We start from the raw sequence: 24015 nt of genomic DNA, 5'->3' as shown, positions 1-24015 counted from the left end.
CTTCGCCCCAGAACAGCGGCCGACTATGCGCCGATGAATTCTTACGCGTAATTGTCGAACGTAATTCTACATGCCGCCGACGTCGTATGTGCTATATTCATTAGCTGTTGAGAGTCTTGGCACGTATTATATTAGTGCATCACGTTCTTAACATATTTCGAATGTTGGGACATGTTGTACTCCTTTAAAACGTAGGAAAAGTTATGCACTAGTGATCAGCCATCCACTGATTACATCGCCCAGCCGGCTAGCCGTAAAGGCATAAGCCAGGAATCAAGTCCATGCTTGGTTTTGATGGTTGATAGCAGCTAACTCAAGTTTATTTTGCCTGTTGCTCCGAAATACCTAGCCTCAAAATCACAGCATTTAACATGACCTGTAGAAAAGGAGTGTATGCATGCGTAGCACGTCTAGCTTTATAAGGCCGTGCACAGCAAGATGGGTTTCCGTATTTATGAAATAGACGAATGAGTACAAACATATATGCATATACACGTACCTACATATATATATATATATATATATATATATATATATATATATATATATATATATATATATGTGTGTGTGTGTGTGTGTGTGTGTGTGTGTGTGTGTGTGTGTGTGTGTGTGTGTGTGTGTGTGTGTGTGTGTGTGCGTGTGTGTGTGTGTGTTACATACAACATGTCTTAAAATGTAATAACCAAAATGCAAGGATATTTTTTGGAGGGTGCCCCAAACTCCAGGGCGCCCCACAATGTTGCGTGCTCCCCCTCTTGACGAAGTCCTGAATCCGCCCCTGCTTACGAGCCTGTAGAGGGCTCATTTTAACCTGTACAGGCGCCATTTCGGCTCGCAGAGAGCTCATTATTGAATCCAGTTCTCATCGTTCTGGTCTGAAGAGGATCTATTCTGGCCGGTACGGGACCCATTCTGACATCTAGAGGACACATTCTGGCATGTAGGAGTATATTCTGTGCATGTAGAAGACCCATGCTGACATCTAGAGGGCATATTGTCGGCTATGGAGGGACCACGCTGACTTGCTGTAGAGAGGCTCATTCAGGCCCGCAGTGGTCCCGCTCTGACCTGTTTAGAGTCCGTTCTATCACAGCAAGGGCCTATTCTCAGTCATAGAGGTCCCATTCTAACTTGCAGTGCGTTCATTCTAACTTGTAAAGGACCCATCTATGACTTTGAGGGCTCGTTTCGGTTTGTAGAGGCCTTCTTTCCAATTCTAGGGGCCTACCTTGGTATTTTGGAGTTTAACATCCTCCCTCCAACCCGAACATCGTTCCCGCGCCCTGGAATCGGTCAGATGGTCACAATCTGCAACTTGTCTTTTTCGAACTAAGCCTGAGTAGTAAAAAGGAAGAGAAAAAAGAAGCCACCTGACCACTGTCGCAAAAGCGCAACAGATGCGTCACATGATGTGAATGCACGTAAGGCAATGCGTGGAGCGCTTTGAAGACAGACAAGGCAGGTGAATACCATACCGGGCAAGGGTGCTAGATGCCGGGGCACTGATATTTTGCAACCAAGGCTGATCAGAGCTGTTTGTTTTAGGACGTGGTAAGTGACCTGAGGTGATAAATGCGTCGTTGAATCGAAAATATTTCGGGCCATTAACTCTAAATGGAATATGCAACTTAATAATAGAGTGCTTACATGCTGTTGAAACACATGAACTACAAAAGCCTGTCCGTGCCGTCTGTATGAAGCTGCGCCATATTTTTGTCATGAAACTCCTTTCTATGCTAAGCCATTCTGGGAAAGTTTGACAATGTTTTGAGATGATGAAGTCCAGATTGGGATGAAGAATGATCAACTGCAATATGCAGCAGCTTTTTAGAGTAAAAGGCAGTCTAGTAAAACTTCACCCATGTTTCCCCAACAGTAGCAAGCATATTTGTATCATATACAGTATTTTGTATGATCTTGGCTATGGTCAATGCTATGGTGGTTATACAACACAATCAGAAATGGGGTGTAGTCATCAGAGATCCCTTATTCAGATTCATGAATATGATTTGCTGATAATTGCACCACACTATAATATTTTCAGAAAAAGGCAACTTTTGTTAACTTGAAAAAGCAAGTAGAAAAATAATTGCTGCAGGAAATAATTTGGAATGTACAAAATATCACAAAAGGGTTTTCCTGCTCTCACATCAAGTGGTGATGATTCAACGTGATTCAAGTGGCAGAAGTGCGGATAGAAATAATGCTTTATGGGTAGGTTAGGTCAATCTTTTCAACTGTGTCCCTCAAGCAATTTTAAGACATAGCACGGCCACTTTTCATGAAAAGTCAGGGTGACATCGGGTGCATTGCTGCCCTTTGTATCAGCCGCAGTCACCGATTAGAACCAATTGAAATTGATCAATTTATTTGGCATTCACTGTCAATGGGAAACAGATGATAGGAGTTGTGAAACTTCTCAAAATATCATTGTTAATGTAAGTGCATAAATATTTTCTGGATCCAATTTTTCTACAGCACCCAGATGTGTTGTGTTGTGTTGAAAAATCCAATACTCAGTAACATAGTTCAAATTCCCTAAAATATCCATGATTCATCATTCTGCTCATGGATGACAGTAAATAGTGGTCAAAGAAATTGTGGGTTTCATGGCTCATTTTCTGTGCCCCTCTCCACAACTGTGACATCTGTACCAGCTATTTGTGACCTCATGCAAGTTATTCATGCAGTAATAGACTGCACATTCTGCCAGCTGCTAGACTCATAACCAGATCAAATATTTGCTAGCATATGCAGTACCAGCCTCGGTTACCTTCATAACATTTTGCCATTCTAAATTGTATGTTTGCCATAGATATAGCTGTTAAATGTGTTAAGAAGCCACTAAAGTTCTCTTGACTTCTCTTCACCTGCATATTGTGGTAGGTTGTAGTATGTAAAACTTTCACCACAACATAAGGCCTTTGAAATGGAATTTCACAGTGGGGTCAGTGTGCACACAAATGCTGATTGCAGTGGGTTATGATGGCAGAGATAATAGGATGAGGAAGTTTGTAGCAAAATTAAAAAAGACCAACTGCGTGGTTTCAGCTTTTGTTGGCAGTAGCGGTATGCTGTCAGGAATGTGGGGTATTTAACTACATGTGCTAATTTGTTTTGTTTTTCAGGTTTTGTTGGACCCTTTTTACAGCAGAACTTGTCTCAAGGAAGTTGCACTGATGAGGAGGCTGCTGCTTCTTTCAAGCTCTGTGTGCCATGGAACAGAAGGTTTCATGGGCTGGTGTAGTGATATTGTGAGCGAATATCTCGGCAAGGAGGTTACCAGAGTGCTGTTCATTCCTTACGCACTTTTCGACTACGATGAATACACATCGGCGCCGAGAAACAAGCTGAAACAACTGGGCTACGAAGTGGACGGGATCCACGAGCTAGAGAACCCGGTCCAGGCGGTGGAGCGCGCTCAGGCGATTTACATTGGAGGAGGAAACACTTTTCGCCTGCTGAAATCACTGTACGACCACGGTCTGGTTGACGTCATTCGCAAGCGTGTGCTGGAGGAAGGTGTTCCCTACATTGGCTCCAGTGCCGGAACTAACGTGGCAACTGTGAGCATCTGCACCACAAACGACATGCCGATCGTGTACCCGCCGACCTTCGACGCGCTGGGGCTGGTGCCCTTCAACATCAACCCGCACTACATTGACCCGGAACCAAACTCCACGCACAAGGGGGAGACGCGAGAAAAGAGGATCAACGAGTACCACATGTACGCCGACAGGCCTCCCGTGCTGGGTCTGCGAGAGGGCAGCTGCCTGTACGTCCACGGCAACAAAGCTGTCCTGAAGGGTTCGTCTGGGGCCAAACTGTTCAAGCCCAAGGCGGAACCTGTGGAGTTCGCGTCTTCTGCTGACCTCAGTTTCCTCCTCGAGTGAAGGTTCGGGAGCAGTTGTGGCTTCGCTTGTCAATCGTGCGTCCGGAACATGGCAGGCGCCTTCCAAGCACGTCAAGAGGGGCCATGTTCTGAAATCGAAATATTACTTCTGATACAAGCGCGATGACTTCTGGTTCAAATTTAGCAACACACGATACAAATGTGCGGACCGATTCGCGCGAGGGATTTTAGGGACGCGCTTACCGTAATGATGGCAAGGTGCAGGGAGTAAGTTTGCTTGTCGCACGATCCTGCTGACATATGATTGAAATCAAACCCGAACTATGATCCGATTTGAAATGATGATCCGGCTGAAAAGTGAGTGCATCTCGCTAGTGCGCTGCCTGAATCCGTTCTTGGTATGCGCCCGTATAATGGTGATGGTTGTGATGAAAGGAGTGATGCTGTAAAAGGATTTCTCGTCGTGATGTGCAAATGGTCACGAACATTTTGCATTTTTGCCGTGTCTTTGTCTGTGTACGATTGCTGTCCGTGACGCACCGTTACGCGGCTTGCATTGAAGTTCGTGTAATACAAAAAAACGGAAATGATTGGTAAATTGCTGGCTTGACAGGAAGGCGTCCCGAATGCACGCACACTAAGTGACGTTTCACATTGATGTCACCTTTTAACTCAAACCAGCCAATGTTTGAGGTCGAATCTCCATATTCGAACCGGTTGATCGGGATTTGACTCCCAGTTGAGGCTCGAGGCTAGGGAAGCTGTTTCACGTAGTCATTGACAAACTCAGCGGGAAGTGCAATGCCAGCGATTTCCGGTAGGAAATTGACATGTGGGCGATATTTGGAAATATATGCGAGGTGAAATGTGTTGCCAACTGTACCTCACGTGGTCAAATTGAGGACATGAGCACACCGTACTTTGGAATGATTTCCATACATCCAAATTTCCATCTTAAGCGGGTGTGCATAACGTTGCGGCTGACGATAAGCTGGAATAGTCGCTTCCGCCCTAACTGCAAAATCATTGAAGGACGCGCTGAAATCTAAATCAGAGCTGCTTCGCCGTGAGAAAAGAATGTATTGCAGAAACATGGCGCAGTCTTAACGTGCTGTTATGAAGAATGCCCCCCACGCTTAGTTATGCGTGTCCCTCGTTGTCTGTCCTATGCAGGTCTCGCATGATTGGTATGCGTATTGTTTTGCCGAGCTTCTAACAGAGATCTGGGAATTTCGGAGATTATCTGGCAAAACCAGTATACGGTGGAACCGTGAGGCGTAATATTGAGTCCATCCTTTATCATCAGTGGCGCAGGCAGAGGAAGGGGCTGTGCCCCCCTCCCCTCCCCTCCTAAGGTCCACTGACGATTGAGGGCCCGAAGGGCTGGCCGGGGTCGCATTAAGAGATCCAGCCCGAATAGCTGGGCTCTTAAATGCCAGTTATAGGGTCGACCAGTGCAAAACAGTTCGCTCCATGTCGGTCTGGGCCCAAGGGCCCATCTTCCAAGCAGGGACAAGGCCAGAACCCGTGATTTTCATCGGTCGGGCCCCCGAACTCAACGAGGGACACCCTGTGTCAGCCTGGGACTCACAGTGCCTACCTGTGGAGAAGACCCTGTGTTGGGAAGGGGTTCGAGTGGGCCTGGGGGGTATTTGAGGGGGCCGGAAGAGGAGCCCAACGGTTAAGGACTAGTCAATGGATGGGATGCAGCGTCCGAGGGGCCTGAAATGGTGGCTGTAGGTCAACCTAATGATCTCGGCCTGTAGAGTCGTGACTCCAATGGTTAGAGGCCTCTTGCACTGACTGAAAATCCTTTGCGACAATGCGGGTCTTTATTCGGCCAGAGACTACCAACAGCAAACAGTTGGCTCATGAGGCCCATTTCCTGAGTAGGAACAAGGCCAGGGCCCGCGATTTGCATTGAGGCGGGACCGCTGAAACAATGAGGGGTTCGTGTGTTGGTCAGAGGCCGAGTTTCTAACAGGGAGCCCTATGTCGGCAAGTGGTCCCGAGTCGGCCAAGGGCCGTGTTCGAGGGGTCCAAAAAGGAATCCGAACTCCGAGGGACTCTTGGACCAACGATCATGGGCGCAGCTGGGAAGGTCAAGTGCCCAAAAAGATGGCTGTAGGTTAGATAAGAGCCTCCGTTTGTAGGACCGTGGCCTCTAATGCCCGTCAGAGCGCCTCGTACACCGATAAGGGCCCTGGCACAATCTGGGCCTGAGTTTACTCAGGGATCACTGACACTGCTCCGCGTCCGTCTGAGCCCTGGTGGCCCATTTGCCAAGAAGGAATGAGGTCGGGGCTTACGATCTGCATTGCACAGGGCCCCTGCAACAATGAGGGCCCCCTGTGACGGCCAGGGCCCGCAGCACAGAAAGGAAGGGTCTCCAAATAATTTCAACCATAGACCCATTAAGGTGAAAAGAAGTTTCTGTTCCAAGTATCGGGTCACCTTCGGCGATAACGAATCTTGTTAAGGGATCAGTAAGGGCTCCACCGTTGTTTTGGGGCCCGTTGGTACGGTCAGACGGCTTCCCGCGCCAGGGAGGGAACCGATGAATGATGTATATGTCTTAGGATCTCCGTATCGATCGGGGATCCCGACCCCATGTGGCAAGAATGGCAGCCGGTAGTCATCCCACGCTGGGATGGAATAGCCGTTAAGCCATTGGCCGTGAACGATTATGCATCCCGTAGTGTTCTGCCCGCAGGGCTTCTCGATCGGAAAAAGAAATGGGGCTCATTATTGTTGAAAAATGGATCAAAACATGGTCAAAAATAAAAAAGACCAACCCACGTTTGCTTGGGGATGTCCGCCTTTTTGCAGAATCAACTAATGAAACAAATTACTTTTTAAAAATTTGAGCCTGCGGGCTTGCAATCTCACGTACAAGACGCTGATGGCCGTGGTTGTGGTTTCCATAAAACTGAAGGGCGTTGGCCTCTGCAAATATCACAAGGCGACGGGCTCCGGGTGCGCAGAGATGACGTGAAAAAATATTCCGGAAGTTTCAAAATGAACTCATACCATTCAAAGATGGGACTGTGGCGACTGTATCACCTTCATTATTTTGAAGTTGTGCTCTGAATAGATTAACAGTAACAGCAACATTAAAAATAGAGACTTAACCTTAACTCTTCCAGGTTAAGCACCAGGTTCCAGCGCCAGTTTGCGGTACTGTAAATTTTTATTCGGGTCTATTACGGCAAACATAAGGTTCCAAATCTAGTTGCTAGCTAAAAATCCCACAGGTCAAGTGAACGTCCCCCCCCCCCCTAACAAAGGCCATTTCTGCGCCCATGCTTGCCATCAGTAAGGCACACGGCATCATTCAAGTGATGCTTGGTTCTCCGCATGCGGTACGACCGCCGTGCCTGGCTGTCAGCTCGACAGTAACTGACGTCCTGGAGCTGTCGTCCCAGTAAGGCTTCGCCGGTCGTTGTTACGTGATTGGTCCAGGACTGTGCAGCATGTCATTAAGTCCGCCTGCTGAGGCGAACCGTGGCGTGCGAGGAGCCGAATGACCTGGTGCGGCACTTCAGTGAGCGACTACTCACTCGACGAAAGAGCACTAGGCAGGACCACAAACTGGACGCATTCAGAATCCGAACTGGGAGGGGGAAGTAACGAGTCTGTTATTGTGCGACCAGCACCTTGAACTCTTTCCCAGATGACACATTTTCTCCTGTACCACTGCCTGTTTCTATACCGCTGACAGGGGAAGATGAAAAGTCATTGGATTTAAAATATCAGAACAGATGGGTAGTCCCATGATGAATACTGGTAATGAACCAGAGCCCGAACTTACATATTGTACATGCCTACGAGCAAGCTGTAATTAAGCATCGTGTGGGTGGACAAAAACCATTGCAGCGTGGTACCAAACCTTCCTTGAGCATCCACTCTGCAAATATTGAAGTTTTTCGAAGGATTTTCCGTAATCATAAGTTCAAAGTTCTCGTATAGGGTTCACGACCTTCAATATGACGGGAGGCGCTGGTTAAACGACGTTGTAGTGCAGAGTAACGGCTATATTGGCGATACTCCGGGGACTTTCTTTCAAATACCGTCAGTGTTATCTATATTTAGCACTGCAGCGTCGTTTAAACAGCACTGACTGGTATATCTAAGGTCGTTAACTCTTCACAAGAGCTTTAAACTTATACACCGCGGAACCAGGAGCTGAAGACCTTTCTTTCTTACTCCAAGCTGCCTTCTGTAATGTCACGCATACTCTTGGGATGCAGAGGCGAGCTATGTCCTTGCGCTGTGTAAACTCATGTCTTGCCTCTAGGGCCGCCGTCACGGTGTTTGCCAAGCTGTGCTGACTGGGCAGTCTCGGACACGCAGATGACTTTCACATTGGCCCAATCTTAATCACGGTGACTTGCGGTGGCACGGCAACAATCCGCTAGATGGCGGAGTAAGCGGCGATCGGTAAAGGTCGAGAATATATAGCGTAAACACCGAAATATTGTTTGATAATCATCTGCTGGATAGGTTTGTGCTGTGAGCCTCCCGGCATTTGTATTCGAGACGCCCGTTATCAGCGTCATGCCTCTGCGGGCCCAAGGTCAACGGCAGTAAACGTAGTGACGGATGAGGTCTATAGTACAGGCAGTCCTGAGTGGGCGGCCGGCCGCGTATCAAGGCCCGGCGAGCTGGACAGGTCGTCACTCTTCGAAGGGCGGCGAGCAGCACCGGTCGTCTACGCCACAGTCACCGCCGTCAGTCGGTAAGTCTTGGACACATATCTGCTGTCGTCTTTTCAGTTAACTGCATCCTCCGTTCATATGCTAGTGGGTTAGAACCAGGTCAGTGGAGGTCTAACGAGACCGGTGATAGACCGGATGGTACACTGCTCCGTTCAAATCAGGTGGAACACCACAAGTACAAAACACGTGCAACTGCAGCCAAATTATTTGGATGCTCAGTTACTGACATTCTGTCCAGTATTGTTTGCATGCCCAGCTGTTATTTAATGGCGGTCTTTTAAATATATGTATCTTAGTTTAAAAAGTCTCTTGTGTCTATGTTTAAATATATATGTATAGGTCTCGTGACCTATAGTAAGGCAGCTCGCTACAGAGGCATCATAAAAGCAGGGGCATTCGACGGTTGGTTGATACATGGCTTTGTGTGATGAAATTGCGATTGTAAAACTTTAAATGTAGTGTCGTAAATGTAATTGTTGTGTTGTCTGCGCAAATATTGCGATTGAAGTCTTGACTTAAATATATCATTTGGTAAAGTCATGTATTTTTGCACCGGCTGTCCATTTATACCTCGAGAAGATAGAGTGGTAAGCGAACTTCTCTTAATATTTCGACTACATAAATGCTTGCTCCTCACTTTGTTTTTTCTTCTCTCCATGCGCAAGTATGCTAAGAGAAAAGGGGAGGGAACTAATCCACCCATGTCATTTTTATGCGATCTCCCTGCTAAGACCTTGTGATCTCAGATGTTGACCATCGCATTGATAACGTCTTTAGTGTATGCAATTAGTTTACTGGGAGTGATCTTACCGTTTTATTTCTTGCGTAATTGGACCGGACAATGGTGTGGAAATAAACCAATTCGTTTTCAAATGAATTCACATTAAACTGTTTTAACAAGAGGACACATTCTGTGAAATAAACATAGATAATCATATCATAATGCTGCATTATCACAGATAATGCTGCATCATCAAAAATAATGATGCATCATCATAGATAGTGCTGCATCATTATAGATGCTGCTTCATTGCAATGCTGATGCAACATGTGATAGATAATGCTGTTTCATTACGGCACGACTGCCAACGTATCAAAAGAGCTTCTGCGCCAATGTTCGGTATACACTGGGCCGTTACAAACAACTTTCAACAAAGCTGAAACTCCCAATGAAGCAATTCGCGATGTTGGACCGACTTCACTCTGACGGCTTCCCGAAGTCAACCGACTTCACCGCGAAGCTAGGTGACGGTCACTCAAACGTGGAACGTTAAAAACGCACTCCAAATCCGTGCACAGATGTCTATACTTTCTTCGGTGAGCATTTGACACTCCTTCCCCACAGAGAACCATGAAGGCCGAGAAGTTCACCCTGGTGCGGCACTTTGACGGCTTCCCGAAGTCGACGGACTTCAAGCTGGAGTCGGAGGAGCTTCCGGGACTGAAGCCGAACGAGCTGCTCTGCCAGGCCGAGTTCCTCAGCGTCGACCCCTACATGCGCCCCTACACGCGCAGAATGAACCCGCCCATCACCATGATCGGCTCGCAGGTCGCCAAGGTGGTGGACAGCAAGAACGCTAAGTTCCCGACGGGCTCCTACGTGGTGGGCTCATTCGGCTGGCGGACCCTAACCGTAACGAAGATTGGGGACGTGGCGACGCCCGGCGACGCGGAGCTGCTGCCCGACCTCGGTGGCCTTGCCCCGGTCCTACGCGCTCGGCGCGTGCGGCATGCCGGGCATCACGGCCTACTTCGGCTTCCTGGAGCTGTGCCAGCCGAAGCCGAAGGAGACAGTGGTGGTGACGGGCGCGGCTGGGGCCGTCGGCAGCTTGGTCGGCCAGATCGCCAAGATCAAAGGCTGTCGAGTCATCGGCTTCGCCGGCACCGACGCCAAGTGCAGCTGGCTCAAGACGCTCGGCTTCGATGTAGCCATTAACTACAAGACGTGCGCCGACATCGATGCGGCGTTGAAGGCGGCGGCGCCCGACGGCGTGGACTGCTACTTTGACAACGTGGGCGGCATGCTCAGCCACCGCGTGCGGCAGCAGATGAACCTGTTCGGCCGCATCTCCGCGTGCGGCGCCATCTCCAGCTACAACGACAAGACCGGCCAGGAGTCGCAGGTGCCCGTGCCGGAGGGGCCCATCGTGTTCAAGCAGCTGAAGATAGAGGGCTTCATCGTGTCGCGCTGGTGGAACCGCCGTGCAGAAGCCGTGCAGCAGATGGCTGCCTGGATACGCGACGGCAAGATCAAGGTGCAGGAGACCGTCACCGACGGCTTCCAGAAGATGCCGCAGGCCTTCATGGGCATGCTGAAGGGCCAGAACACCGGAAAGGCCATCATCAAGGTCTGATGCAGCCAACATGTTCCTCGTGAACGTTCCGCCTTCAGGTTCGCCTTTCTGCAGATTTACGTCATTTGTGCTTCTTCGCCAGTGCCACGCACACACAGATCGTGTTAAAGTAAGGTATGTCGCTACTGAGCATCTGTGTTTGAATAAAAGACCTGCAAGCATTTTAAAGACGTAATAACGAGGCTTGTTGAAATTATATGCGCTTTCAGCATCGTTTACTCATGCTTGCTAGCAGATCTGAGGACGAAATTAGCCAGCAATTCTGGATACGCAACGACTTTAGCAACTTAAATGCCGCTTCTTCATAGTCCTCAAGTTTATGCTTGGAGAATTCAGAAGAAAGTTTGGCTCTCTCCAAGTCGTAGAGCCTGAACGTCAAAGCGTAAATATTGAGGCCAGGCCCAGGAGCCGTCCTCCAGATGGCAGCACCGCCGGTATTCGATGACGAGGCAGCCCGGCGACTGGTGAGGCTGCGGGGCGACCGTCATCACGGCATGGCACGCTCACCGACCTCGCGCCGGCTAACTGGTCTGGAGCAGGCTGTCAGGGGGCCAGAGCTAGCCGAGGCACCGATTGGAGGTCACGGTCACTGCAGACCCCGCGCGGCCTAACCAGCAGCGGCGCGCGGGGATGTCGCGACGCGGTCGCCCGCGGCTGGACCGACGCACTGCACGTGCCGAAGCTACGGGCGTCCAGTTCAAGCATGTGCGGCCGCCAGAGTCGTCGGGCGTCACGCGCCGGGACTAGGCCCGTTTCGGGTCGCTGAGCCGTGCCGGCGACACCTGGCGGACCGAAATAATACGTGGCGAGGCTGTACCGCGCGCATGTCGACTAGCCACTGGCTGAAGTGTCCGCGTCCTAGATGACCTAGACCCGACTGGCTCGACGGCCCATGCCAGGCGTCTCCCCCCCCCCCCCACCCCCGCACCTTTGCCCGGATCGCTAGGGGAGGGGAAGCGGGGAGGTGTGGTGCTCTGGTACGAGGACTCGAATCCCCTGCCACCATCCGGGAATCACGCCGTGCAGGCTCTATAGGATCGGACCATGGACCTGGCTGCCAGCCACGCGCGGCACAGGCCTGGCTGCCAATCCTCAGACACATGGCCACTGTCCGTTGTCCAGCTCACGGGGGCACGTCTGACAGACTTGGCACGGACGCGCAGCGCAGCGGACTTTCAAGGGACGTTCAACAACGCCAGTGTCGACAATCTTATCGTCTGAGCTGGATGTCAGATTGGTTTGGTCGGCGCTTGCTCGACTGGGCGAAGTACGTACTCGAGTCACCTGGGTGGCGAGACGTGAAGTCGGTCATCCTAGTGTTCAAACGATACGGGGCACGGGCTCAGTCCATTAAGACCCAAGGTCGGTGGGACGTGATGGTGACAATTGCGTGTTAGGCTAGGGAGGCATATGAAAAGTGCAAAACAAATCGCACTGATGTTCAGCCTACATGCTAATCATAATACGCTCGACCGATGGTATGGTAGACAAATGCATTAAGGAAATACAACAGTGCTATGGACGCAGTTTCGCAAAATGAGATTTCTTGGGGCGGGGGCTGAGCAGTGCCAAATGAAGAATCCTACACCAGAAAAGGCAAACAGCGGGTCCCAGTATACGCAATGTACGCAATGTGACCAACTGACTGTTTTATAATGAAGCTACAGTTTAGTTGAAAATGATGTCACATCTTTTTCTGCTTACCTCAAAACAAGCTGCAATTGTATCAAGCAGAATGCATTTCAGAATCTGGTGTATTTGCTCTTGTGAAGCGGTTACTGCTGCACATCAATCGTACAAATCGCAAGGTCATCTAGGTTAACGTGCAGCTAACAAGCTGACACCAAAACTTCGGACAGCAGAACGCTGTCTAAACCATAGTGAATTTATCAGTATAATGAGTTTCGTGCCAAGTGATTTACCTCAATATGAAAATCAAAAACTGCGTCAATGTAACCTAGGTCCGAGGGAGCCAAAAGCATACTCTAAACAAACAGATCCTGAAGTCAAGAGCGTGTTTCAGTAACTCCCAGACAAAATAGACAACCGCACATCATGCCGGTCTGTGTGCAACCATGTTGTGAATTCTTGGTCACCGCATGTCTCCACCTTGGAAAGCTTTGACCTTCTGGCTGGAGGCAGTCATTGGCAGCTGGAGAGAACGTCAAACGAAGAAAATGTCATCACTCAAAGAGAAGAGAGCGATAGTTAAGAAGTTATCAATACAGGATAGCTCAATGATACTATAAGATCATCCACGTTGCATCCCGCTCGCTTCTGAAATAGTCACTGCATCTGCTTGCTTTTCAACGCCCCGCCCAATGGCAAACAAAGTTGAGTAAAGCACCCAGCGTTAAAGTTGACAGCTCAGCCATCGTGACGGTGCCATAAGCTAGCCTGATATAGCCATTAAATAGTAAAAATTATTTTCATTAGCTGTAATCGCTGGAATCCTGAGGTCAATTCAACATCTCAGAGAGCTTTGGACGGGTAGCCCTGACAAACAATACGAGGACCCCAGAGATTAAGTATCATCTGATGATGGCCCCCATTGAAATCTAGCTTTAGGCGGGCTGCGCAGCAGGCCTGCAACGCCGAATACACGCGGCCAGCCATAATGGTCATGTACATACTACGCGCGCAGTCGACGCTCTGCTTTATGCCTAGGCATGGTGCAGTGCCTCAACAGTAGTCATGCCCCACGTCATATCGGCGGCGATGGAATCTGGGTTCCGACACGGCCAGTGCACTTCCCCCGCTGCACGGGTCACGCGGCCGCATTCTTAGCCTGGCCTCGGCCGGTGCCGAGTGTTGGACGCGCTGGGGCGAGCCACTCCAGTCTCGTGAGGGTCTACCCCTCCCCCTGCCCTCGCATTCGCCGGCCAAATTGTGTCCCTTTTGGAAGCCGAGCGAACGCAGTTGCCCTACGCTCGGCCTTGCCGCGCATTCCCTTACCGTTTGAGTGGGGGTAATTATAACGGATGTTACAAGTGGGTAATTCTTGGAGGATCAGTGATCACGGATAGGCGTAGCAATTTAATATGTTTCTTTGCACCTTATATCGCGGATTGCCTTAAAACTAACGATATGATTATAATGCCTCACACCAGCGAGGGTAAACATGTCCCATTAGGACATATTTGCCGGGGGAAAGCATTATGCAATACGCTAAACACGTGGAACACCGTACCACACGAACATGACCAAGGCGAGCATGTGCAACAGACGACGAGCATACAAGACGAGCATACGACAGTGCTAAGTTTACACAAAGCTACCGAACACCTGTGGAAAGCCCTGATCTAGGAATCACTGATGAGCAGAAATCAAAGGAATGCAAGTGCTGTATCACATAGCACCAGATAAGTTGCAGTATTACGAATCAACGCCATGACGAAAAGGGAAATAACAAACCAACAATTTAAAACGGCATGAACAGCTCGTGTTCTGAACAGTCGTGGTCGGACACTTCAGTAGCTGCAATGGACTCTTCGCCCCCATACTCAGCAGCACGCGCGCTAGCCACCGCATCACTTGCTCTTGGACGTTGAGAACAGCGAGAGCACGCAGTGCTTCAGGCTCTCCTGCGCCTTGAGGTTAATGCATGGCTTCCAGAGGTCCGGCGCGTACGTGTGCGGACACGGGATGGTGCGGTCGTTCAGCCGCGTCCAGATGTCCGGCAGCTCCTTGCTAGGGATCTGGTGGGCGCCCACCAGCATGCGTAGCAGGCATGTGTCGGAGGTGGGCACGCTGTAGGTGAAGAACTCGGGCGCGCGCAGCCGCCGCACGCCGGCCAGCTTAGCGCCGATGCCCGTCACGAGCACGTCCTCGATAAAGAAGTAGGGGCGCTCCAGCACGCGCTGTCGGAGGCCGCGCACGCTGTCCCCGCTGATCAGGTAGAGCGGCCCGCCTGTGTAGCGCGGGTACTTGGTCTTGTCCCAGATCTTGGGGCTGACGTAGTAGCGCGACTCCTTGTTACGATCCGGCTTCGGGTTGAACACGACGTTCCCGAAGATGGTGCGCCGCTGCTGGTGGTGCTGCTCGACGAACTTCATCAGGTTGTTCACGTTGAGAAAGACGTCGTCGTCGACCTTGAGCGTGAACAGCGCGTCCGGGCAGTACTTGTCGACCCACTCGAGGCTGGCCAGCGTCTTCAGCGTCAGGTTGTTATAGTGGTCGACGAAGTTGGCCTGCACGAGGTCGCCGTACAGTGACTGTTCGTAGTCGATGTTGCGCTGCTCGACCGTGTCTCCGACGGCGGCCACCACGAACGCTAGCACGATGTCGTCGCGTGAGATGGCCGGCCGCGCCCACGTGTGTCGGATGACGCTGCGGATGTTCGTGTGCGCCGGCGCGCTCTGCACCATGATCACCAGCTTGACGTCATTCCCGCTGCCCGGGCACAGCTCAGCGTTCGGCAGGCGGAAACCGGGCTCGTTGTAGTCCTTCACCAGCACAATGGCCTCTTTCTTTCGTCTGGTGTTTTTCGGGTCTGGAAGGAGCGAGCTCATCAGTCGGCTGCCATATGGCGGAGCTTTGCTCCCGTGTGCGCCTCACACTGGACGCTGCGTGTCGGGTGTCGAGGCAATCAACACTGAAATCGACAGCGGTAACGCCCGCAATACTGCAAGTGAATGGAGAATAAGGTAAACTTATGTTCATGGAGCTCGACTGCAAACAAGAATGAGCTATACATGTATTTCAGACTTGGTCCTTCCTCGGTGAGCTCGTTATTTGGTTGCCGAGAAAAAGGATGTTCAGATATTATATATATATATATATATATATATATATATATATATATATACATATATGCATATAATCAATGCCTGTTTTAGACGAACGCTATGAGCAAAGGGCTAATCTCATTTTACTGTTTTACTTCTTCACTTCTCCCATGATCAGAATCTTACGTCGAGCCATATGGGTGCAAACATCGGGTGGCAGCGACGAAAGATGCCAACGTATGTTTGAAAAGGCGAACTAAACCATGCATGCCCAGCGTGTTCTCTTTACTCTAGGCGGCCAGTTACGCATCCAAAACGTTGTATTTTTCGCTTAACGCACATGCCATCGCTAAATTCCTCCTTCGATTCCACTAATTCACCCACAACATCTGGTGCTATTTGCAAGTGTGTCATCCGAAGGCAAAAGGCCCAAGTGCTATTTTACCTCACGGCGCCTAGCACTATTCTGCATTTGGATGGCAAAAGTAGCCGGCTTGGACCCTACCTGCACGGCACGAGACCGATTTTCCACGGCTCAATCTCCCATGTACCCGCCGACCCAACAGCAACACGGGCCGTCGCTGAGGCCCATTTGCACCGTTCATTGGCGCTGCGCTTCGTCTCGCTTCCTCCACAGTTCATTTACAATCAATTTCGTGGCATTAAAATGAACACGAGGAATGGTAATGAGCACTGATGCTTGGCCGCACGCACGATGTGGCCAGAACTGACAACGGTGTTGGTCATGTGACCGACACGTGGCCTCCACTGACCTGCCACCTTCAGGCGAACCTGGAGCTGATCCCATGGGTGGGCCGACAGCTGGCACGCGTAAACACCCGAGTCGCCGGCCGTCACGTTGCGAATGTGCAGTGTCCAAGTCTGCAGTACATAAACGACACATCAGCACGTTACAGGTGGGCAGTGCCCATGCCATACGCACAGGGCACATCAACTATCACAGGTGGGCAGCGTCCAAGTCCGAAGTAAAGAGCACTTCAACACGTCGCAGGTAGGCAGCGTTCTTGTCTGAAGTGAAGAACGCATCAACACGTTACAGATGAGCAGCGGCCATCCCCGTAGAGCGTAACATATGTTACGAGTGTTTAGTTTCCACGCTTGGAGTTTCGGGCGCATCGACACGTTATCAACACGAAAGTGCAATGTTCACGTCTTTGGTTGTAGCGACATCGGCGCGTTACAAATGTGCGATGGCCGCGTCTGGAGTTATACGCAATCGACACGTTACTAATGTGCGGTGCCCCGTCTGGAGTTATGGGCGCATCAAAGCGTTGCAAGATCGCGCTGTCCATTCTCGGAGATGGGACGCTACAGATGTGCAGTGTTCACGACATGGTTAGTCATACATGGAGGAGGCGACAGGTTACAGGTGAGCTGTGTCCCTGTCTACTTGTCAAGTTTTCGCTCCGGGCAGGGGTATAGTGAGACGAAATCAATCATGGGAATCAGCGTGTGGTGCACGACGGAGCGCTAAGTTTCTCAGGGGCTACCCTTTGGGCATACTTTACTTTGTGCATATATTTTAGCAAGGCTGTCTAGGTGTAGCTTTCCAATGGGTGGGGAGGGGGGGGGGGGCGCTTTCATCACTTTCATTGTTATCATCAGCCATGCTGTGGCCTTACGTCTGTGAACGTGTTGAAGTCCGTGTAGACCCTCTCATCCTGCGTGAAGCTCTTATCCTGGACCGTTAGCAGACGCCGAGACGATTTGCGGAACCAGCATACCTGCGAAGACATCCCGTTGCGTCATCTGTTCGACATGAAAATACATGCCGGGTAACGTTTGTTTGACGAAGATTAATCGAAACCATCGGATGACGCTTATATGACTGCATCGGTGTGGCCAGAAAATGCCAGTAGCTGATTTTTCACACTCCTGCTTCCTAAATGAGACCATGCAATGTCAACTAGCGCGAAGGTTTACCGCGGAGATATGTTATTTGCAGCTAGGAGAGCCAAGTGGGCGTGGTTGCTACTTGTGCAACTTTGCGTATTTGTCAAAACTCGAGACGACGGCCTCCGCCATCTTGAATGTTTGTCAAGTTTCACTGCCCTATATCGATAACTTGGGGCGTGGTGTTACAACGTTTTTAGGGCTTTTCGATGGCGGCAGGCCCCTTACTACAGCTTTTTTCATGCACGTGATAAAATTCAAAGTGAAATCAAAGCTTCAGCCATCCATCAGGACGGACTTGCATGTCTCATTTACGAAATTCCTCCATGCAGCAACATGAACTTTAATAAAACTGCTCCGTTTTTTATTATGAGCACATCAATGTATCGGTGCGTGTGTGTGTGTGTGTGTGTGTGTGTGTGTGTGTGTGTGTGTGTGTGTGTGTGTGTGTGTGTGTGTGTGTGTGTGTGTGTGTGTGTGTGTGTGTGTGTGTGTGTATGTGTGTGTGTGTGTGTGTGTGTGTGTGTGTGTGTGTGTGTGTGTGTGTGTGTGTGTGTGTGTGTGTGTGTGTGTGTGTGTGTGTGTGTGTGTGTGTGTGTGTGTGTGTGTGTGTGTGTGTGTGTGTGTGTGTGTGTGTGTGTGTTTGAGCACACATTTATGACGAGTGACTACGTGAATGCAAGGGCAGTGTAGGCCCGCCGCGCGCGATATGAGGACTCGCCAGCTGCCGCCCGCCGACCTCCCAAGCCATGGATCGCCATGCGTTGTTTCTGACAAACCGTCACTTTTCAGGAATACGAAATGTTAAAGGTGCCTTTTTGTGTCAAAATACGGACAATGAATGTCCCGGAGGCCACCAAAAATCTGGGCGCGCGACATGCCGGGGAGATATCCTCAAAAACCTTACGGGGTGTGTGGGCAGTCGCATGAACACTATTTAAAATGAAACATACCCTGCAAAATGCCGCATTTAGCCGACGCACTCCATAACACTATGTAGGATCCCCTTTCAGCCTAACCAGTGATTTTCCACCAATGCAGGCAAACATGGCAGCCAGGCTGTTCAGGACAAACTAGCGCGGCTACCGACGAAGCCAACGCACTGAGTGACGTGCCCTCCATTATTACGCGTCCAGGACGAACTAGCGCGGCTAACGACGAAGCCAACGCACTGAATGACATGCCCTCCATTATTACGCCCGTATTTTGTCATTACTGCATCGTGCGTTCTTCATGCGCGCCATCAAAATTACCCGGCCGGTTTGATCGGTCAGCAGTGGAAAATGCGACCATCAGTTGGGCTGATTCTGCTGAAAGAGACGTGCAGACTGCCGGACGCTCAGAGGTGGCTAGCGAGCGGCAACAGCGCGAAACAGTACGCAATGAAATTTGTAACCGGACCACGCATAACACACGTCATTAGCAAATACGGGCTTTATATGAGCTGCAGGTGATAAGGGAGCGTTTCGAAACGAGTTAAGCCACTAGTGGCAGCATATACACGCCAATCGCGTTCGTTTCGTCAGATTTCAGCAGTCTCCATGTCACTGCGGTTGACTTACAGGTATTGTATAGGTACTGTGATTTTAAACTTCGTTTCGTTTGTGAGGTGCATTCCAATGATGGTGGTAATCCTTCCTACAGCGCTTACCAGATTCGCCACATGAGTAATCCACTACACGCCACTTAAAAACGGGCCCAGAATTGGTCGCTGCAGTGGGAGCATCCGGCTGAATATCAAACCAATAGGCAAACGGTCCTCGCAACTGACCTTGTGCGTCATGGCCTCTCAAATCTGACACGGGAGGCGGACATCATCTCCGAGGGCAGCCAGTACTGACCTTGTGCGTCATGGCCCCTCGAATCTGACACGCCAGGCGGACATCATCTCCGAGGGCAGCCAGTACTGACCTTGTGCGTCATGGCCCCTCGAATCTGACAAGGCAGGCGGACGTCATCTCCGAGGGCAGCCAGTACTTGTGTGTTGTTACGAGAGATGAAGAAGGTGCCTGGCAGAGGCGGACCCTCGCACTGGCCATCCACTGGCTTGCATATCTCCGCTGCAGAGCACAGGGCGCCACAACGGTCAGCGGACGCCTTGCACGAGAGTCGCGATGTTAGCCTGGGCGACAAATGTGTCCACATTTCCTGTGTGAGAGCCAGTTGGACAGTCCATTTTCGCCACAAATAACACACTGCAGTATCTGAAGCGTAGATAGGAAGGCTGTATGCCTTTAAATGTGGAAGAATGGGCGAGAGACAAACAATTAACGAGAAGGAACAAAACAAGTGCAGGCGTAACGCCTTGACTTATCGGCTGTCACTGTACAACCTACGTCCAGTTTCCAGATCGCTATTCAGTTAGGGCCACACAAGACTCCGTCGAGACAGCCGGCAACACAGATAACGGCATCAGCGGTAACAGTGGCGGCGGAGCTCAGCACCTCACCTGACCATGCCGTTGCAGCCAGCAAGAGCTCCAGCAGCAGCAGCAGTCGCAACAGCGACGGCAGAGGCGGCGGCGGGGGCAGCGGTGACGATGTACCCATGGCCGGGCCGCTGCCGTGCTGTCTGCAGCCGGACGCCGCCCGGCCGACCCACTCACTGGCCAGGTAACGGTGCTCGGCCGGCGGCGCGTCGCGGCGCGTGCACGCGGCCCCGGCCGGCGAAACAGCCGACCGCGCCGCCGCCAGCCGCCGCTTCCGGCTGTGACAGTCGGCTCCCGGCTCGATCGGTCCTGTCCGGAGCTTGGCTGCCGTGCTGCCATGCCGCCGCCAGCCGCCGGCCTCCGGCTATGACTGTCGGCTCCTTGCTGGATCGGTGCAGTCCTTGGCTGCCGTGCTGCCGCGCCGCCGCCAGCCGCCGACTTCCGGCTGTGACTGTCGGCTCCCTGCTGGATCGGTGCTGTCCGGTGCTTGGCTGCCAAGTTGCCGCGCCGCGGGCTCACAACGAATCGGGATTTCGCACGCTGTTGCCTCCGGTTGGCTCTCCGTGTTCATGCTTGGGCGGCACGGTTTCGGTGCGCGAGTGTCCTCGCCGGTTACGGCCAGGGACGCAGGACTCCAGCGCCACTCAGGGGTGCCGGCCGGCCACCAGAGCTGGACTAGCCACCCACTGCCCGCCGGCGCGTCAGAGACGCTGCTGACGCCGGCAGCTTCAGCTCTCAGCTTCAACGATATGTCCCACTGCTGCTCGTGTGCCAGCACCGCTCACGGAGTGTACTGCTCACTCCACACCGCTGCAGCAGGTGCTCTTTTTCTGTACACCGATGCATTCACTTAGTTGGAATTTACGCGACAACCCTTAAAATACTTCCTTGCCACACGCATCGTAAAGCTTTACACATTACCGATAATTGTTTCTTCAATTATCTTACTCGTTGATCCTACAGGTGACTGAAAAAATGAAAACCTCGAAGCCCATTACTGGATTACCTACGCCATTATTTTTTGTTTCAAGTGCAATGAATAGGTGAACGGGCTTTACGTACTGAGCTCCATGTAGTTAATTGCGTTTTCACAGCTTTTTGCAAGCAAATTCATCCAAATCTAGCAATTCTGTGGGCGTCCTTTGAACCAGTGTGACAAGCAAATGGATAACCCAGCTGGCACCATTTATTCACTTCGGACTTCTGTGACCACCGAAGTGCCACCTCCCTGCGCTGTCGTAAATACTGTTGCATGATGCTCGCTGGCCGTTGGAAGTCGCAGTATTGGGGTTTGACTGCACAACATCTGGTTCCCAATCAAACGCAAAAATAGCGCAATTCAAGGGGAGTCACCAACTACAATACGTTGCATTTGACTCGCCTGATTTATTTAATATCCGCTTTTTGCCGATAGCTTTTCTGTCACCGTTTTCCGCAAAGTATACCCTGAACATGATTGATGCGGAAGTTGAATGCATGATAGAAGTACTCTCCGCAGTGCGTATTCCGTTTCTCCGAGCTTCAAAAATGCCCCCTTAACCGTGTCAGATACATATAACATGCTTCCGTTAAATGATAAGTGTCCATTTCAGCAGATTCTGAAAGGAAAACGAAGTTTATGTAAGTTTAGGTCGTGACTTGACGTCCTCAGCAAAGTACCAGGTGAATGTCGCCTCTATTTGTAGAACCCCGTGGTGCTACGGTCTAGAACAGCGCCGAGCTGGCAACAACGCAGATACCCTGGACTTAATGTGATTAACATTGCACTTTAAGGCCCATTATTTTCCGCTCTTTGCTAGACAATTTATCCGTGCTCTGTGGAACTTGGCGGGAAACTCCGTGATGGCCGCAGAGCACTGATCCACGTGGCCGGCGACACTTGGGAATGGTCAACAAGTACCCACAGACCTGGGCCACGTGGGATTGTTGGCGCGCATGCCTTGTGCCGTCCGACCGTCCCGAGATCGCATCAGCTGACACCCTTCCCGGGACCCGCCTGGGTCGGCACATGATTGGTCCGTAACTGGCACACCATCTGGCCCCAGGCTTGCCTACCGGCCTGGGCGCCGGCAAGAATGGCGCCGGCGGCGGTCAGCTGTGACGTCAGAGTCCGAGTGCCGCCGCGGTTTGACGGCGGCGGGAAACGGTGCGTGTAAAAACGAGTGGCGCTACGGCACGCAGCCTGGTCACGTATGGCGGAGGTTTGTGGTGCGTGGCACGCTTGGAATTGGTGAACAATAATTGAGCGGCTTCTGCTCATTTGGAGGCCAGGGCCGTTGCCCATTTTGGGCTGGCACTGGATACGTGATTTTGTCAACCCATCAAGCCGCTAGATTTGAGCCGGCAAGAGCCCACGGGCTTTTGGCCGGGTTGTGGGACAGATTTGAGGGGCATGTAAGGGTCAAAAATGTTAACACGCTCCCGGGTGGCCGGTTGGATACCCTTCGCTTGGGTGGGGGTCAATTTGACCCCCTGACATCTAAGCAACTAAGAGAGCCAAATACACCAAATTTACAGGGTGTGTTGATCTGTACGTGAACTCACTTAGGTCAAAGTTTGAGGTTCTTAGGTTATGACCTTAGTGTCAAATAATGTCAAACAAGGTCAAATTCCAGGCTAATTTTTAAAGGGACTCTGGAACCTAGATAGCTGTTCTAAGCAAAAATTCACATGCTCATCTAAAGGTCATTGACCTCGTTTGACCTTTTTAAGGTCATGGTGATCGAAATCATACAAGACCGCTTTGAGTTTTGCATTTGGATAAGCGACAAAGATTACGCTAGGCAGTACGTTCCCAAAACAGAATGTCACCCTAGGTCATTCTAGGTCAGTGTCCTATTCTGACCTTTAAAAAGTCTATGGAGTGTGTATAATGTGGTGTATAATGTAAATGTTGTGTATAATGCATATGTAATGTATGTATATGCATATGTATAAATGCATAATGTATAAGGTGTATAATGTCTATGCTGGTGTATAATGTAAAAATGTGCATAATACGGTCACAGCGCTTGAGACCAAGGTCGCGTCCTTCGGCACCCGATTTTATCGGATCGTACCTGTTCCACCGAAGCCTGCAGCTGACAGCTGCCCCAGCAGAGGTAGGAAGGAGAAGTTGTCGAATGTCACATGGTGACCTGGCCGTAACCCACACTTTTCACTGAGTCCCAAGACGACATCAGGTCCTTGGCCACAGCCCGTGCTCTGCAGCTGCCTCGCTGAGCCACAGCACGGTTCTGCGTGGAGCAGGAAGCCGTCTACTGTGCAAATGCCCCACAGCTTGAAGCCGAACCTCATGGGCTTGCCCTAACAAACTGTTTGGTGGGATGATCTCCGTAGAAGGGCACCATACACTCGTCGATGGAGAGCTTCTCTGGAGCTGGTAGCAGTTTATTGTTCTTGCTGGCAAGGTCGAAAATAGGTCGAACTTTATAGCATGGGTCCGAACTGTGGCTGTCCACCTTTGAGTTGTCCGCAAGGTGAATCACACAAAGGAGATTTTTGAATGCATCCCGCTCCATATCCTGCGCGACCAGGGAGGTGAAGACGTCGCCATCGCGGCGCCAGTACAGTCTCCTGTTTGGAACACTGGCGTACCCAGAGAGCATCATGGTCGTCAGAACAGCCCTGATGTTGGAGGCAGTGATGACGGAAGTGCCCAGGCCCTTTTGAGTCGCATAAATTCTGCTCTGTTCCACAAGGTGATTAACGAGTTCCTCGGTTACGAAGAGTTCGAAGCACTGGGACGGGGTTTCGACTGTGTTTTTCAGGGCGCCTACTTACATGAAAGTCACCGTGCCCTGGAACTGTGGCACATTTTGGCCTAATCAGCGCGAGCTGGTTGTCCACTTTCTCGGAAGTGATTTTGGGAGTTTTACAGGTCTTGATGCATCCTCGGTTCTGTTAGTCGACGGCTCTGGCTGTTGATAAGCTGCTGGATATGCAACAGCTTCTTCAGGCGTTCCGCACTCGACAGCAACACGTTGTGGTCCTGCCAGCTCAGCCTCGGCCGTGGGAAGTC

At 50.9% G+C, this 24015-nt stretch overlaps 3 protein-coding genes across 3 annotated transcripts; 2 read left to right on the top strand and 1 right to left on the bottom strand.

The window, feature by feature from the left end:
- The first annotated feature begins 1409 nt into the window (after window positions 1–1409).
- Window positions 1410–4443, top strand: LOC119100970 (alpha-aspartyl dipeptidase). The gene is made up of 2 exons (XM_037224199.1): window positions 1410–1551; window positions 3129–4443. Exon 2 carries the CDS (start codon window positions 3180–3182, stop codon window positions 3891–3893), a length of 714 nt encoding a protein of 237 aa, XP_037080094.1. The 5' UTR covers window positions 1410–1551; window positions 3129–3179; the 3' UTR covers window positions 3894–4443.
- Window positions 4444–8487: 4044 nt separating this feature from the next.
- On the top strand, window positions 8488–11093 carry LOC119100969 (prostaglandin reductase 1-like). Its single transcript, XM_037224198.1, is given in 3 exon segments — window positions 8488–8591; window positions 9917–10276; window positions 10278–11093. Coding segments are annotated over 2 exon segments (1002 nt in total). The 5' UTR covers window positions 8488–8591; window positions 9917–9922; the 3' UTR covers window positions 10926–11093.
- A 1833-nt stretch (window positions 11094–12926) lies between these two features.
- Window positions 12927–20115, bottom strand: LOC119099790 (beta-1,3-galactosyltransferase 5). Its single transcript, XM_037222871.1, has 5 exons — window positions 20016–20115; window positions 19478–19626; window positions 17296–17397; window positions 16426–16534; window positions 12927–15417 (listed from the first exon to the last, which is right to left on the bottom strand). Exons 1-5 carry the CDS (start codon window positions 20113–20115, stop codon window positions 14456–14458), a joined length of 1422 nt encoding a protein of 473 aa, XP_037078766.1. The 3' UTR covers window positions 12927–14455.
- Between the last annotated feature and the right edge of the window lie 3900 nt (window positions 20116–24015).

The sequence above is a fragment of the Pollicipes pollicipes genome, unplaced genomic scaffold (genome assembly GCF_011947565.3).
Source record: "Pollicipes pollicipes isolate AB1234 unplaced genomic scaffold, Ppol_2.1 Scaffold_4881;HRSCAF=5763_pilon_pilon_pilon, whole genome shotgun sequence".
NCBI lineage: Eukaryota > Metazoa > Arthropoda > Thecostraca > Pollicipedomorpha > Pollicipedidae > Pollicipes > Pollicipes pollicipes.
The sequence above is the reverse complement of the archived record's forward strand: the minus strand, read 5'-3'. Positions and strand labels throughout refer to the sequence as shown.